Genomic DNA, 15,360 nt, shown 5'->3' on the forward strand with positions numbered 1-15,360 from the left:
TGTATCCATGACTGAGCAGCCGCTTTTAGGATCCACTATGCTCACCCCGAAAAGGGGAAGGGGCTGGAAACAGTGCCCTAAACATAGTATGCCTCCCTTTTTCCCTGACTGGATTACCGCGCCCAGGTGGAATCTCTTTTCCCGTAGTTTGAATCCATTATTCTGCATCCTAGTCTCTAGAACAGCAGAAAACAATCTTGCTCCCTCTTCAACATGACATCCCTTCAAATATTTAAACATGGCTATCATATCACTCCTTAATCTTCTCTTCTCTAGATTAAACAAATCCAGCTCCCTAATTCTCTCCTCATAGGGCTTGGATTCCAGACCTTTTACATTTTGGTCACCCTCCTCTGGACATGTTCCAGCTTGACAATATCCTTCTTCAACTGGACACAGTATTTCAGGTGTGGTCTGACCAACCAGAATAGTGTGGTAGCATTCCTTCACTTGATCTAGACACTATACTCCTATTGATGCAGCCCAGAATTGCATTGGCGTTCTTAGCTGCCACATCACACTGTTGACTCATATTCAGCTTGTGGTGGACTAAGACTCCCAGATCCCTTTCACTGGTACTGTTGTCAAGCCAAGTGTCCCCCACCTGTGCATTTCATTTTTTCTACCCAGGTGTAGTACCTTACATTTCTCCCTATTGAACTCCATATTGTTGGTTTTGGCCCAGCTCTCTAGGCTATTCAGGTCATTTTGAATTCTGACCCTGTCCTCTGGTGTATTAGCAACTCCTCCCAGTTTGCAGTCATTTGCAAATTTGATTAGCACGCCCTCTATTCCATCATCCAAATCATTTATAAAAATATTGAATAGCACCAGGCCCAGGACAGAACCTTGTGGAACCCCAATAGTCATTTTTTTCTAGGATGAAGGTGAGCCACTGATGAGCAATCTTTGGGTTCAGCCCGTCAACCAATTACAAATCCACCTAACAGTAGCTTTGTCTGGCCCACATTTTACTGGTTGTTTTGCAATAATATCATGGGGGACCTTTTCAAAGGCCTTACCAAAGTCAAGGTAAGCTGGTACAAGGGAAAGCAGGATTGTAATTACCGTAAAAATTACTGATCACTTTGGATCAGCAGTCTCAACCTAACCCGCTATGTGGGGAGAGCCACATGTTCCTTTGGAAGGCAAGTGGAATACAGTGTGATATACTGACAGCTGTTTTAAAAGATGTATCTGTAACTTAAAATCCAGTATCAGAAAAAAACAAAAATAGATGGTCCCTGTGTGGATAGTCATGTTTGCATGATGGGGCCACCTCCAGTGACCATGTGGCCTGATATAAGAGGGTTCTAAAATCAGTCCTGAAAGTAGACTGATTGAGAATGACACACTCATAGCTTTTGCTCTGCCATTAACAAGGTGAGCTGAAGCAAATTATTGCCTCCCTTTGGGCTTAGCAATATTTCCTACAGCATTCTTGTTGAAGGGCATTGGAGAGTTAGGTGAGGGACACTTTTCTGTTTTTCCATCAAGCCCCCAGACAAGAATGCTACGGCATCAGCCCCAAACACTCAGTCTCATAACAAAAAATACACAACGGAGTTAGGGCTGAGGGTAGGGGAAGTACAATCATGATCTTTACAGTCCTCTAGAAGCTGACCCTTTTGGTCATTGTGGTCATGGAGCCAAATATCTGTTCCCAAGTTTAAAGATCTAAACAAGTAAAGAACAAGCTTGCCCTTTACATGCAAAAGCCCTGAAATTCAGCCCATTGGGCAACGGATCATGGGGCTGGGAGGAGGGAGGTAAGGACTAGCACCTTCTCTGCCCTCCACCTCCAACAGCTACACCTGAAAGATTCATGATGGGGTTCGATTTGAGAAGCTGAATGTTTATAAAGGCACTTAGCCAATTTCTGCCACAGAAATTCTGAACAGAAACACTCTGCAGGATCAGCCCCCAAAAGAAACTGCTCTATGGTCTCTGTGTTGGGAAATGGGAACAGATCTTGCTCATCACCAACCTTCCCTCCACAAATCAGTATCACTATGAGGCTGAACTGAACAGCTTGCTCCAGAGTTTTAAGAGATACGTTTCTGTGGTGTAGTGGTTAAGAGGGGTGGACTCTAATCTGGTGAGCTGGGTTCGCTTCCCTGCTCCTCCACATACAGCTGCTGGGTGACCTTGGGCCAGTCACACTTCTCTCTGAACTCTCTCAGCCCCACCTACCTCACAAGGTGTCTGTTGTGCGGGTGGAAGGGAAAGGAGATTTTTAGCCACTTTGAGACTTCTTAAAGTAGAGAAAAGCAGGATATAAAAACTAACTCCATAAATAAGAATTCTATGGAAAAGGACCATCCCTGCCATGATGATGAAAACTATATGCTTGGATTTTGCTGTATTATACCAACCTGTGGAATATGACAGTTCACAGTTTCAAAATCTATTTGGCCACAGTGGATTGACAGTCTGGACACATGAAAACCTCTGGAAGATCTTTTGAATCAATGGCTATGTGAAAGCAGTGGTACCAGTCCTTGCAGTTTCCTTCACAGTAAACCAACGTTAGGTCACCACTGGGCCTCCTGCACCCTTCCTTCAAGAAACATAGTGACCAGCAGCCTTCGAACAAGGAAGGTAAAATATCTGAGCAATAGGTTAGTGTATCCTTCCATCCCTCTGGGCATGATCGAGACACAGTAATGTAACTCTCGTTCAAGATTTGTCTCTTTGGGAGGAACAGCATCAATTCCCACTTGAAATTATTTGTCTTGTCTTTCGAAATAGGTTTTCCCACAGGAACGGGGTGTCAGAGACAGAAATAATGGGAGAGGTTCATTGACTGTGAATGGAATATTTTGACAGATAACTAAAGAAGAGAAATAAACTGATTCCAATGTTGCCTTTTGCATTCTAATGAAACAAAATATCTGAAAAATTAAAGTAATTTTCCTTTGCTGGACTTGCCTTAAAGAAATGGATACAAATAGAAATTGCTTCCTCTAGAGGGAGCCTGTTAAATTGTTGCTACAGTCTACTTGAGGACTCAACAACTGTCAGATTAAGATCGTGGGACCAGACTTGTTTGACTTTGATAAAGTATGAGCAGGAAGGAAGTTTGGGTGCTTGCTTTATGCAAGACAAATGCCTTGCTGGAACAGATGCATGAAAAGATGGATTTGATGAATGCGAAAATGGACTTGGTGACTGTTGTGGTTAATAACTGTGGACAAGCAGGGAATATTGAGACAGAAACCATTCAAGGACCAACCTATGAACCTGTATTGACTGGGCAAGTGCAGAAGATAATGGAGGAGGATGTGGCCGCATCTCAAACATTACAAATGGAGAGACCCGAGTCCCTACAGAAGCATAAACCGCTGTCATTGAAGATTGAAGTTGGAGTGGGCCAGGGGGAGTCTGGAGCTGAGGAGGTTCTTAACTTTGGAGAGACTTTGAAATATGCTTTTAAATATCTTTTGGAGTACACTGATGACTGTGGAGAGTGGAACTGTGGGGAATGGGCGGCTTTGATGAAGGGAGATGGAGACAATTTTGGATTTGAATCCCCCAGAGATCTGCTCCCCAATGAGAAAGGGAAGAAATTAAGAAAGAGACCAACAATCGACAAGGAAAAGGGCAAGTATAAACAAAAAGAAGAAGATTTGCAGAAGGGGCATGGAAGAGACTTAAGAGCCTCGGACATATGACTTCCAGGTTGATGGACTAGATGGAATGGACAGTAAGGACTGACACGACCCGGGACCAGGAAGAAGAGACGCTGGATGAAGATTGGAAGAAAATTTATAAAGAAAACTTTTTATTGGGGGAATTAGCCTAAAATGAATGAATATTAGGGAAAATGTTAGAAGGAAACTATATGACTCTAGCAGAATATATCAGGAGTTATGGATAACTGAGCATTAAGTTTTAAGCCTTAAGGCGTTTTATGGTAAGACAAGGTTAAATAAATTAAGGTAATTTGAATAACAGAATATGGGGAAAGATGGAAAGGATCTGTTGAGTTAAATAATAGGTTAAATTGATAAGATAAATTATTTAACAAAAATTGAGAAAGATGGAAAGAATTTGCTGAAATAATTAACTAAACTAGAATACAAAAAGGGAGGTGTGAGGAGGTCAATGAAACAAGCAAATGGAAGTTGGAGATATGTAACCCGGGATTTGTGTTTTTTGTTTTATTTCCTTTTTTGCCGTATTGTTGTATTGGTTTTTATGTTTTTGCGTTTTTCTCTCTTTTTTTTCTCTTTTCATGTACTGTAGTTGTTCTCTATTTTCTTTTTTTTTTGTAATTTTGAAATTATTAATAAATATTACTTTTTTTAAAAAAAGGTTTCCTCACAGTACTGTATTATTTCTTTTGCAATCCAGGGTCTAATGGCAGCCATATCCTTTTGTATGAACTGTAATTGGATGTTATTGCATCAATCACAGAGTGGTTCAATCCATGTTTGGAATCTAGATAGAACATGGTCTTCCTTTCAAAAATGATTACTATCAGTATCCAGTGGACTTCTCTGTCATTTACTGGAATAATCAAAACATCTTTCTTTAGCACTCCAAATCTCAAACAGTTCTTCAGAGCTTACACTGGCAATCTTTGACATATCTGCATGAAGTGGCAAGTATGGTAAGTGGGAAAATTGTTCCATCATGACCTAGCTCTTTGGCCATTATCACCCTGGAGGCAAGAAAGGCATCTATTATGCGATCATTTATCCAGTTTGATCCTTTCAGTGTGGTTATGTCATAGTCATACACACGGATGTTGCCAACTGAACCCACAAGTCCCATGGTTTGTAGACTGAGTGTGGGGAAGGTACAGTTGTGCCATGGGGAAACTGATGTACAAATCAGTGATTTGTCCAAACACTTCTCACTTTGTGTTGAGAATATGGGGCTGCTATCAAAAGAATCAATATTGGTCACTGTTAAATCCTCTTTCCCACTTTTTGGAGTGGAGGTCATCTGAGGCTGAGTGCTTTCCAGGTGTCTCATAGTCAGTTGGTGATCTTAAGGAGTCAAACCCCTCAGCAGCCTGCACTGAGTCAGCTGCTGGAGCTACTGTTATCTTTTCCTGCAGCCTGGGGAACTTTCTTCCCGATCTACTCTTCTGTCTTTTATTTCGCTTCAACTGTGTGAGCTGCAACTGGCAAGGCTTCCCTGGTTCTGGTGGCATGCTGATAGATTTTGTGGCAGCTATAATATGGTAACAAGTCCTGGCTGATGGGTGCGCACACAATGTCCTGTACGGACTGTGCATGCATGGCAGCCCGTATGGCCGCTGTGCGTGTGGCAGCCCGTATGGTCGCCAGGAGAGCAGCTGCCCATACAGCCTGTATGACCGCCGTGAGAGGGGCTGCCTGTATGGACGCTACGCGAGCAGCAGCCTGTACAGTCACCGCGAGAGCAGCTGCCCATATGGCCCATACGGTCGCTGCGAGAGGGGCTGCCTGTACAGTTGCCGCAAGAGCGGCAGCCCACATGGACGCCGCACAAGTGGCAGCCGGTACAGCGACCGTACTGTCACTCTCCCCCCAGCATGGCACCCCGGGGCACCATCACCCCGCTGCCCCTTCATAAGTCCCTGCAGTCAATCAAATGTACTATGAACAATCTGAAGTCATGCTGGGCACAATTCACCACTAATCCTGTTCTTTTTCTAAAAACACGTGGTGGACTCCAGGAAAGCTGTCAGCAGGCACCATGATGCCCATGGGCACCACGTTGGAAACCCCCTATTTCAAAGTTTGCACTGACAAAATCTGTTGGCAAGAAAACTTGCAGTTAAACCTCCATTTATAATTACCACCCCCGCAAAGCAACCAACTTTTGTCCCAGAACCATTTGTAGCTGAATTGACGCGAGACAGGTGATTGTTTTTCATGGTTACTTTGGTGGTCTCCATCTAGTTGGTTTGATAATTTACATTCACAGGTAAGATCATCACAATCTCTGCCTTGGATATTCTTGAGGTTTAGCAGCGTCAAAAATTTCCAGGTGCTGTTCTTCACAGTGGAAGCTATGAATATGAATGTCATTTTAATTCAATGTTCTTGCTAATGCAGAACCATTTCAGATAGTGTTTGGATTTCAGTCATTCCATGGACATTGGTGTGATCTTACAATATAATTTGGTGGAGTCCATTTAACAATCATGCCAATCCATGAGGATTAAAGTATTTAATATAGTGTTTGTTCCTTGGCTGTGCTCTGTGGTTTTTGTGGTTCATTCTGTGGTCATATACATCATGTGTGATTTGATAGTGATTTCAGGGTGACCAAACATAAAAAACCTAAGGATCCATGGGGATCTGTGCTTCATGAGAATCTTTTTACAGCATGGCAGTGCCCCAAAGTGATCTGGCCATGAGCAGCATAGGTGATCGGGTAATGAATATGGGGCGACCAAGAAAACTGTGGAGCCATAAATTTTAAAAATAAATATATATATTCAATTTTATAAGGATAGGGAAGTACAGAAAGGGAAAAGGGGGAGGGGATAGATATATAGATAGATTAGAAATTTAAAAGACCTATAAAGATTATCAAATCCTACAAAGTACTACTACTACTACTACTACTACTACTAATATATTTGTACCCTGCCCATCTGGCTGGGTTTCCCCAGCCACTCTGGGTGGCTTCCCCCCCAAAAAATGAAATAAAAATACATTAAAAAGTCACACATTAAAAACGTCCCTAAACAGGGCTGCCGTCAGATGTCTTCTAAATGTCAGGTAGTTGTTTATCTCTTTGACATCTAATGGGAGGACATTCCACAGGGCAGGCGCCACTACCAAGAAGGCCCTCTGCCTGGTTCCTTGTCGCTTTGCTTCTCACAGTGAGGTAACCACCAAAAGGCCCTTGGTGCTGGACATCAGAGTCTGGGCAGAACAATGGGCGTGGAGATGCTCCAAAAGCATGAGGATCCATGAGGATGCGTGCTTCAAAACCATGTTTTTGGGCTATGGAGTTGCCAGGAAGCCGTGGATCCGAGTTTTTTGTGGTGCAGGCTGTGCCCCTGGACTTGATGTGTGATTTGACAGTGAGTTTGGCCTGGCCCAATGCGAAAAGCGTAAGGATCCATGAGGATCCGTGCTTCAAAACAACGTTTTTGGGCCACGGTATGGCCAGGAAGCCGTGGATCTCAGTTTTTTGTAGTGCAGGCTGTGCCCCTGGCCATGATGTGTGATTTGATGTTGAATTTGGGCTGATCTAGTGCAAAAAGCGTGAGGATCCATGAGGATCCGTGCTTGAAAACCACGTTTTTGGACCACGGTATGACCAGGAAGCCGTGGATCCGTGATTTTTGTGGTGCAGGCTGTGCCCCTGGCCATGATGTGTGATTTGACAGTGAGTTTTGGTTGGCCCAATGCAAAAAGTGTGAGGATCCATGAGGATCCGTGCTTCAAAACCATGTTTTTGGACCACGGTATGAACAGGAAGCCGTGGATCCGTGATTTTTGTGGTGCAGGCTGTGCCCCTGGCCATGATGTGTGATTTGACAGTGAATTTGGGCTGATCTAGTGCAAAAAGCGTGAGGATCCATGAGGATCCGTGCTTGAAAACCACGTTTTTGGGCCACGGTATGACCAGGAAGCCGTGGATCCGTGATTTTTGTGGTGCAGGCTGTGCCCGTGGCTATGATATGTGATTTGACATTGAGTTTGTGTTTGCCCAATGCAAAAGCATGAGGATCCATGAGGATCCGTGCTTCAAAACCACGTTTTTGGGCCACGGTATGGCCAGGCAGGCGTGGATCTGAGTTTTTTGTGGTGCAGGCTGTGCCCGTGGCTATGATATGTGATTTGATATTGAGTTTGTGTTGGCCCAATGCAAAAGCGTGAGGATCCATGAGGATCCGTGCTTGAAAACCACGTTTTTGGGCCATGGAGTGGCCAGAAAGCCGTGGATCCGAGTTTTTTGTGTTGCATGCTGTGCTCCTGGCCATGATGTTTGATCTGATTTTGACTTTGGGCTGATATAGTGCAAAAATCATGAGGATCCATGAGGATCCGTGCTTGAAAACCACGTTTTTGGGCCACGGAGTGGCCAGGAAGCCGTGGATCCATGATTTTTGTGGTGGATGCTGTGCCCCTGGGAATGATGTGTGATTTGACGGTGAGTTTGGGTTGGCCCAATGCAAAAAGCGTGAGGATCCATGAGGATCCGTGCTTGAAAACCACGTTTTTGGGCCACGGTATGGCCAGGAAGCCATGGACCTGTGATTTCTGTGGTGGATGCTGTGCCCCTGGCCATGATGTGTAATTTGACAGTGAATTTGGGCTGATCTAGTACAAAAATCATTAGGATTCATGAGGATCCGTGTTTTTTAACCATGTTTTTGCGCCATTGCGGCACCACGAAACAGTGGATGCGTGATTTCTTTGGTTCCTCCTACAGATTAAGATGTGGTCTACAGTAGCACGGTGTTTTCATTTTGTTTCAATATAAAAATCATATGAATTCATGAGGATCCGTGCCTCGGATCCATGTTTTTGTGGTGCTGCAGGGCGGCAAAGTGTGGGATCCACGTTTTTTATAGTCCAGTTTGTAGGCGTGCCTTCTAGGTGTGATTTGACACTGCATTTGTTGGAATTATTTTTTAAAAAGTGGAGGATCCATGAGGATCCGTGTAGATCCGCCTTTTATGGAGACCCCTATTTAAAACTTGAATCAGTTTTTTACTTCTATGTACTTTGAACAAAATATTATTTGATGACTGGACAGGATTTTTATCCCATGAGTAATGTTCCAAAGCATGTATGACATCAACAATAGCATAAAACATTTCAACAGGAAACAAAGGGCTGAAAAGTGTTGAAAAGCTTTTATTTTGCATAGCTTTTAACCCCACAGGTGTTGCATGCATTGAATTCTGATTGTTGCATGCAATTTAATAGCTAGGTTTTGAGAAGAGGAAATAATTTCAAGCAATTTCTCAAAATGAAGAGAATTGTCCACTATTACATTACTAGTTCTATGAAGAAAACCTTCAAAAAGACTTTTATATTTTCAAAGGTATCCAGATTGCAAACTTACATTTATAATTTAGTTTGTGGTTATTGAAAAGTTAGCATACCAAAGATATTTACAACTTGGAGAACACACACAAAACTCCCACCATCCTATGCTCCAGTCCCAATACTTGGTGGGCAAAGCATTTTTCATGGAGCAGAACATCTACATCAACTCATTTCCAAAGATGCTCCATCAGTATCTCAAGTTCAATACAAGACGACACACTAGAAGAAAGCCACTTCAATTTTTTTATGGATATGACTTCCATTTAAAAACAAACCAACCACATGTGCACTAATATCTATGCATTGTGCAACTGCCTCAAGACTGCCAGACTTCTTCATAGACACTCCAGCCAGTCTTGTTCCTCCTGCAGATTTCAGGAACTGAATCTTCTAAATATAAGTCGTATCAAACCACTAAGAAACAGTCCTGCCCATTTTGTGAATTGTGCCAAAGTAAAAAGACATGCATTCGCCATGCATTATGGATTTATTTCAGTACAGCCGGTAATACAGGTTCTCTTTCCTAGAGATACCAAGGGGAAAAAATCACTGTGATGAAGGCAGCCTTTGAGTTCACATGTTCAAGCCGCAAAATAGCCTCAGCCTTTAAGAAAAAAAAAAGGGAAAAAAAAGGACCTACTCTACATGCAGCTATTAATCCTATTTATTTCTAGTATTCAACTAGCTTCCCAATCTACAGTCACAGAGTCAAATTCTGAAGAGAGGCTAAAAATTAATCCTAAACTGAAGAGCACAATATTTTGCTTTTTTAAAAAGATCTTCGGTGTCTTTTTCTTTCTTTCCCAGAAACACAGGGGAAGAGAGTAGAAGAAAGGACCACGCTGCTGCCCAGATCACAGAGATTGCAAGGAGAGCTTTGCCCCTCCTCCCTCTCTCCCTTGAGCCCTCCTGGCGCTGCCGGCTTGGCTGCTTGTCGAAGAGCCCACGTTTGGCAAAATCTTTTTCTCCCTTCCTTTTTTGCCTTGCACCTTCCAAGGCACAGCCAGTCTGCCGCGTTTGGATTGTGCGGATTGAGATGGCGGTGCTAGGATCTGGAAGAAGCCTTGCTTTTATTTGCTTTGTTAAGAGAAGAAGTCATCCCACGCAAGGAACACACACAAATTCCGGCTGGCAGCCGAGTCTAGAGGAGGGAGGGCTTCGCTATGGGGCGTGGGGAAGGGAAGGGCGGCGGACGGACGTTCAGCACACACAACAAAGCCTTCGACCTCAGCCCGGGTGAATCACCAGAGACAGAGCGAGAGAGGAGCTCGGCCAGCCCAGGTTGAGGCCAGTCCGGTTTGAGCGCGCCCTCGCCGCCCCCCCCCCAAGGAACAAAGCCCACAAAAAAAGGTTTAAAAAGAGAGAGAAGTTGCACACATCACATTTTAAAACACTAAAGCTACATGGGAAGCCGCCAACAGGCGAAGTACCTCGCGCCAAGCAGAGGCGCTCGTATCTCTCTTTTTCATCCATAGTTCCGAAAACATTTTTATTTCAGAAAGTGCGCGCGGGTATCTGTAGGCAATACTTTGGAGCAGCCCAAGCGCTGAGTGATTGAGGACCTCCAGCCATATTTCGCGAAAATCAGCCCACGCGCGCGCGCTGCCCACCGCGACTCCGACTCTTTGTTCCCCCACCTCCTCCCGCGGAGACCGGCAGAAGAAGCGCCCGGGAAGCGCGCGCGGAAGGTGGGGCGGGGGCCGCCACGAAGCGGGGCGCAGGGAAAACAGTGTCGGGGAAGCGAAGCGGGGTGGGGGGGAGGAAGCGGGGTCTCTTTCCCCTCAGGGTGCCGGCTCCGTCGCCTCCTTTCCTTACCTGCGCACAGAAACAGGAGACTCCACAGCAAGCGCGCCAGCAGCAGCGACTCCATGGCGGGGAGAAGCAGCTGAGGCGACTCCCGAGTAAATTCCCGGCGGACACTCTTCGGCCCGACCCTCGCAAGCCCAGCAGGTGAAGCGGCCGTCACTTCCGCCTGGCCACGGCTCCGCCGCCGCCTGCTCCGCTGCGCTGGCACAAATGGGAGGCTGAGGCAGGCGCCGGACTCGCCGCGGAGGACGGGCTTCCCCGCCTGCGCGTCTGACTGGGCTGAGCTCACACCCACCTACCTTGCAGCCTCCCACCGAGCAAGCAATGCCCGCCGGGCGAGGCAGCGCCGCGCACACCCCTGCGGTCACTTTCAGCGCGCGCGCTCCTCTCTCAACAATGGCTGCAAAAGCTGCGCGGCTGCTTCTTCACCTGGGAGTAAGCCCCGTTGAATTCAATGAGATCTACTTCTGAGTAGACATGGCTAGGGTTGCTTGCTCCTTAGCACCTTAAAAAAGAAAAGAAAAGCCTCACACATAAACGGTGTGAGTTCCCCTGCCCCTTTTTGATATCTTGTTTGTGAGTGAAGTGGGGCCATTCCAATTTCCATTAAGGAGTGCGAGTTCGATTTATTTTCCGCAGAATCCCCATGTTTTGTTTTTTGCCCATGTGGCACTCAGGTAGGTATGCTCTAACTAAGCTGGAGTTGCTACAGCAACACTCCCAACCGAACAGCACAAAGGCCCACACTCAACACCATTTTAACTATGTTTACATAAGGCACTGTAGCCCTGGGAGGTGCATAGGGGTTTTCAGCACCCTTAACAAGCTATAGTTCCCATGATTTTTTGGGAGGAGCCATAATTATTGAAGTGTCATAATAGTGCTTTAAAGGGATGGTGTGGATATGACCATAAATTAAGGAACAGGGTGCTTCTGAGCACATGTTGGCGTTTGAATTCAGCTCCAGAGATGACTGAAGATCACGGGGTTTTTTGCACAAAATTCCACTCCCAAGATATTTTGTACCCCTAGGCAAAGAAAAAAAAAAAGATATTCCACATATGGAACCCTGACATACTGATAGTTGACTCTTACCCCAGCACTGGCTATGGACAACATCTCCACAGCACCTGAAGACAGCAGATTAGGGTAGGGTATAGCTCTACCTTCCAACACTTTACCCATGCTACCTGCCCCATTCAGTCTGCTGCCTGAGGCAGTTGTCTCATTCTGCCTAATGGTAAGGCCAGCCTTGTTGGCTTTATTCATTTCAGCACCTTAGATGAAAAAAGTTGCATTGTTGCAACTGTAAAGCAATTGGGAGTCAGAAACCCTTCCCAACCTATAGCAGATTATTAGGGATCTACTAGCGGATGCCAAAATACCTTCTGCCCATCCCTGCCCTAAGGAACTGTTAGGCATTTCCTCACTGAACTTGTTTAGTGAAAAAAGATTCCAGGTCTAAGGGAGCAATCCAGATCTTCTGCTCCTACTGCTGGGGCTTTAAGAGAGCCACATGGCTACTGCTGCATCTACAGCTCTACCTCTCATAGTAGCCAGGAGGGAAAGAAGGGGCTGAATAATCAGTGCAGAGCTACTACTACAGCAAGTGGGCCAACAGAGCCAGTGGATCCCAAGCCAGCTCAGCATCTCCTTCTTTCCTCCAGAACACCTCATTTGGGGGGCTTCTGCTGCCTACCCTACCAACAGCACTCCTACCCACAGATAGGGTACCCACATTCTGCACTGGCAGAATGACACCTGCATCGCTCCACCAACAGGTCAGTTTAGCCAGCAGAACTGGGCGGAGGGACCCGTCCACCCAATCCAACCCTTCTCCCCAGCCAGCATAAGAGGAGCTTCGATTTCTCTGTTAAACCCCGACACACTTGCACTTGTCAACCACTTCAGTGGATTTGGAGATCCAACCAACACTCGTGTTAAACAGTTGCACTAACAGTGCATTAGAAATGTTATCAAACTCATTGTGAGAACTCAAATGTTTAAAAACTAGAGCTGCTGATTTGTCTAAACAGTTCTAAACTCTGATCAGGACCTCAGGATTTTATACAGCAGTGTGGTCTAAAATATACACCTTAGGCTGGAGTGTGTATTTACAAGCCTTTATTATTACTTACTTACTTACTTACTTACTTAAAGTCTTGGCTCTCTCCCTAGAGCTCAGGATGTCATTTTCACGTGAACAGCAGTGCTATGAGGTAGACAGATTGCGCTGCAATGACTTGTGTCAGGCTATGCTGTTATGGTTGTAACTTGTTTGTTTGTTTGTTTGTCTGTATAGTTCAGCATTATAACCTTCCCTGGGACCTGATAGTAAAGGGCAGGTAAGAAATCTAATAGGTAAAAGTATAAGGTTAAAGGCCAACATTAGCCACTACATTAACATTCAGTTAAAAGAAGGATGATAATGTGCATTGGAAAGAAGGATTAGGACTGGAATGTGTTTGCATGTGCCCAGTTATCTCCATTCTCAGAATAGACACTGAGCTTGGCAAATATAATTTTGCTGACAAGTAGATAGAGATAGCTGATGGTACATTGTTAACTAAACCTTGAACATTTGAAGTGTATTTGTGTTTTTAAAATGTTATGAGAAACAGTTTAATAGGAGTTTGCTTGAGAAGGATAGTTTATTAGGAGGAAGGATTGCATAGCTGTCAACGTTTCCCTTTTTTAAAGGGAAATTCCCTTATTCCGAATAGGATTCCTCGCAAGAAAAGGGAAAAGTTGACAGCTATGGGATTGTGTATTAACTGAAGAGATTTCTTCATTCTGTCACATGGTGTCAAACCATATTCTAATGGTGATATGTTTTGCATTCAGCTAAAAGCATTCAGCTAAAAAAGCCCCTCAGCTACAGCAACTCCTTAAATTCATGTTTGTGAACTCCCTAACTCTCCTATAACAATTTCATATTGTAGTTCAAGTGACTGATTATTTAACTATGCCTAAATCCACCCACAAAACTGAATACCTCAACCAGTAATAATTTATTATGAAACAGTGCGCCATGGTTAATTGGAAGTGCTTTGGCTCGTTGTCAAGAGTCACCTGCAACTACTCCTTTATAAACACCCTCACAGAATGCTCTTTGCTTGGGGTGGCCCAGTGTCTACATGGATTGATTTCTGGAGGCTGGTTGGGTCTACTTTATGGCAAAATGTTGAACTACATACAGTGTCTTTTTTTAAAAAAATCCTCACAGAATTTTAAAAGAAAAGCTATTGTGAGGAAATGGGAGTAAGGGAATAGCTAGGTACTTAAGGGCCCAGGCATGACACAAATTGGTATAAAATACCCATATATTAATTTATATGGATAGATGTCTCTGAGCAAATGAAAAAGACAGGTAGCTGGAGTCTCACTAGTACAGTTGTATCTTGGTTTTCAAACAGCTTAGTTCCTGAAGGTTTGGGCTCCCAAACGTCGCAAACCCAGAAGTGACTGTTCTTGTTTGCGAACTATTTTTGGAAGCTGAACATCCAACGGGGCTTCCACGGCTTCTGACTGGCTTCCTGCAGCCAATCAGAAGCCGCAATTAGGTTTTTGAACATTTTGGAAGTCAAATGAACTTCCAGAATGGATTCCGTTCAACTTCCAAGGTTCAACTGTACTGTGCTTCACAGGATGCTCAACTGCTCTGTAAGTAAACTATTTTAAAAAATATGTTTTTAAAAAGGCACAGAGCAGACCAGGAAATGTGGGCTACGGTGCAAAAGACCTTGTGGGGCCATCCCCAATAAGGTCCCTGCATGGAAGAAATCCCATGAAGAGGAAAGATCTGAATTAAATTACACAGACACTAAAGGAGGATTTCCCCAATACACAGAGTTCATGAATTGTAAATTACAGACAGCATGGTGAAAAAAGAGACACAATTGTTCAGGGAAAGTAAATAAAATAATAATATATAGTCTGAAGCTGCAAAAAATCAAGTGAACAGCAAGACACTTTGAAAAACTGAAGTGGTATCACAACTGATGAATTCCATATATTTGGATTTTCTTTCACAAGCATCATTTTGTATTTCTGCTGAAGGCATGGGACTTTGTCTAAAGCATCAAGTGTCTCAGGAATGGGGTTTTAGTTAAACTGCAGTGGGAAGAAACAGCATTGTATAGAGAACAATGCAACTGTGGTTACTAAAATGAGTTTTAATGACTGGGCAGAGTCTGAGAGTATTCCTTCGTAGTATCAATCTAGCCCTATTAACCCAAGTTAATTTATGCCTTCTATGGACATTAATAGAGCCAATGGGTTGTTACCTAAGAGGGTGTATTTTCTTCTTGCTAACAAAAAGGTGGTTATTAGTCACTTGCTGTGGTAGATGGCTCCCACCGATGAGAATCAGGATGCCTCCATTTCTACTGAAATAATGAATATGTAAATGTCCCCTATATCTTTTGAAATCATTAGTTATATTACCATAGATAAAGCTACAGCTTTTACCTGCCAAATCTGAGTCTCTGTTTTCCTGGTAAAATTACAGGGGACGCAGTAGATGCATGTCATTTTTTCC

General features: G+C 44.2%; 1 protein-coding gene across 2 annotated transcripts in view; it reads right to left on the minus strand.

Annotated features, from left to right (window-relative positions):
* The window catches only part of CXADR (CXADR cell adhesion molecule), a 45,453-nt gene extending 34,285 nt beyond the window's left edge, over window positions 1-11,168 (minus strand). Inside the window, exon 1 of one of the 2 annotated variants that reach the window (XM_083611310.1) lies at window positions 10,830-11,130. In XM_083611310.1, the coding sequence (XP_083467436.1) occupies window positions 10,830-10,884 (55 nt within the window). In that variant the 5' untranslated portion in view covers window positions 10,885-11,130. Of the gene's footprint in view, window positions 1-10,829 lie in introns of both variants that reach the window. The other variant, XM_083611309.1, reaches the window with a different exon arrangement.
* Window positions 11,169-15,360: the final 4,192 nt, after the last annotated feature.

This window comes from Podarcis filfolensis, assembly GCF_964270895.1.
Source record: "Podarcis filfolensis genome assembly, chromosome: 4".
Taxonomy (NCBI): Eukaryota; Metazoa; Chordata; class Lepidosauria; order Squamata; family Lacertidae; genus Podarcis; species Podarcis filfolensis.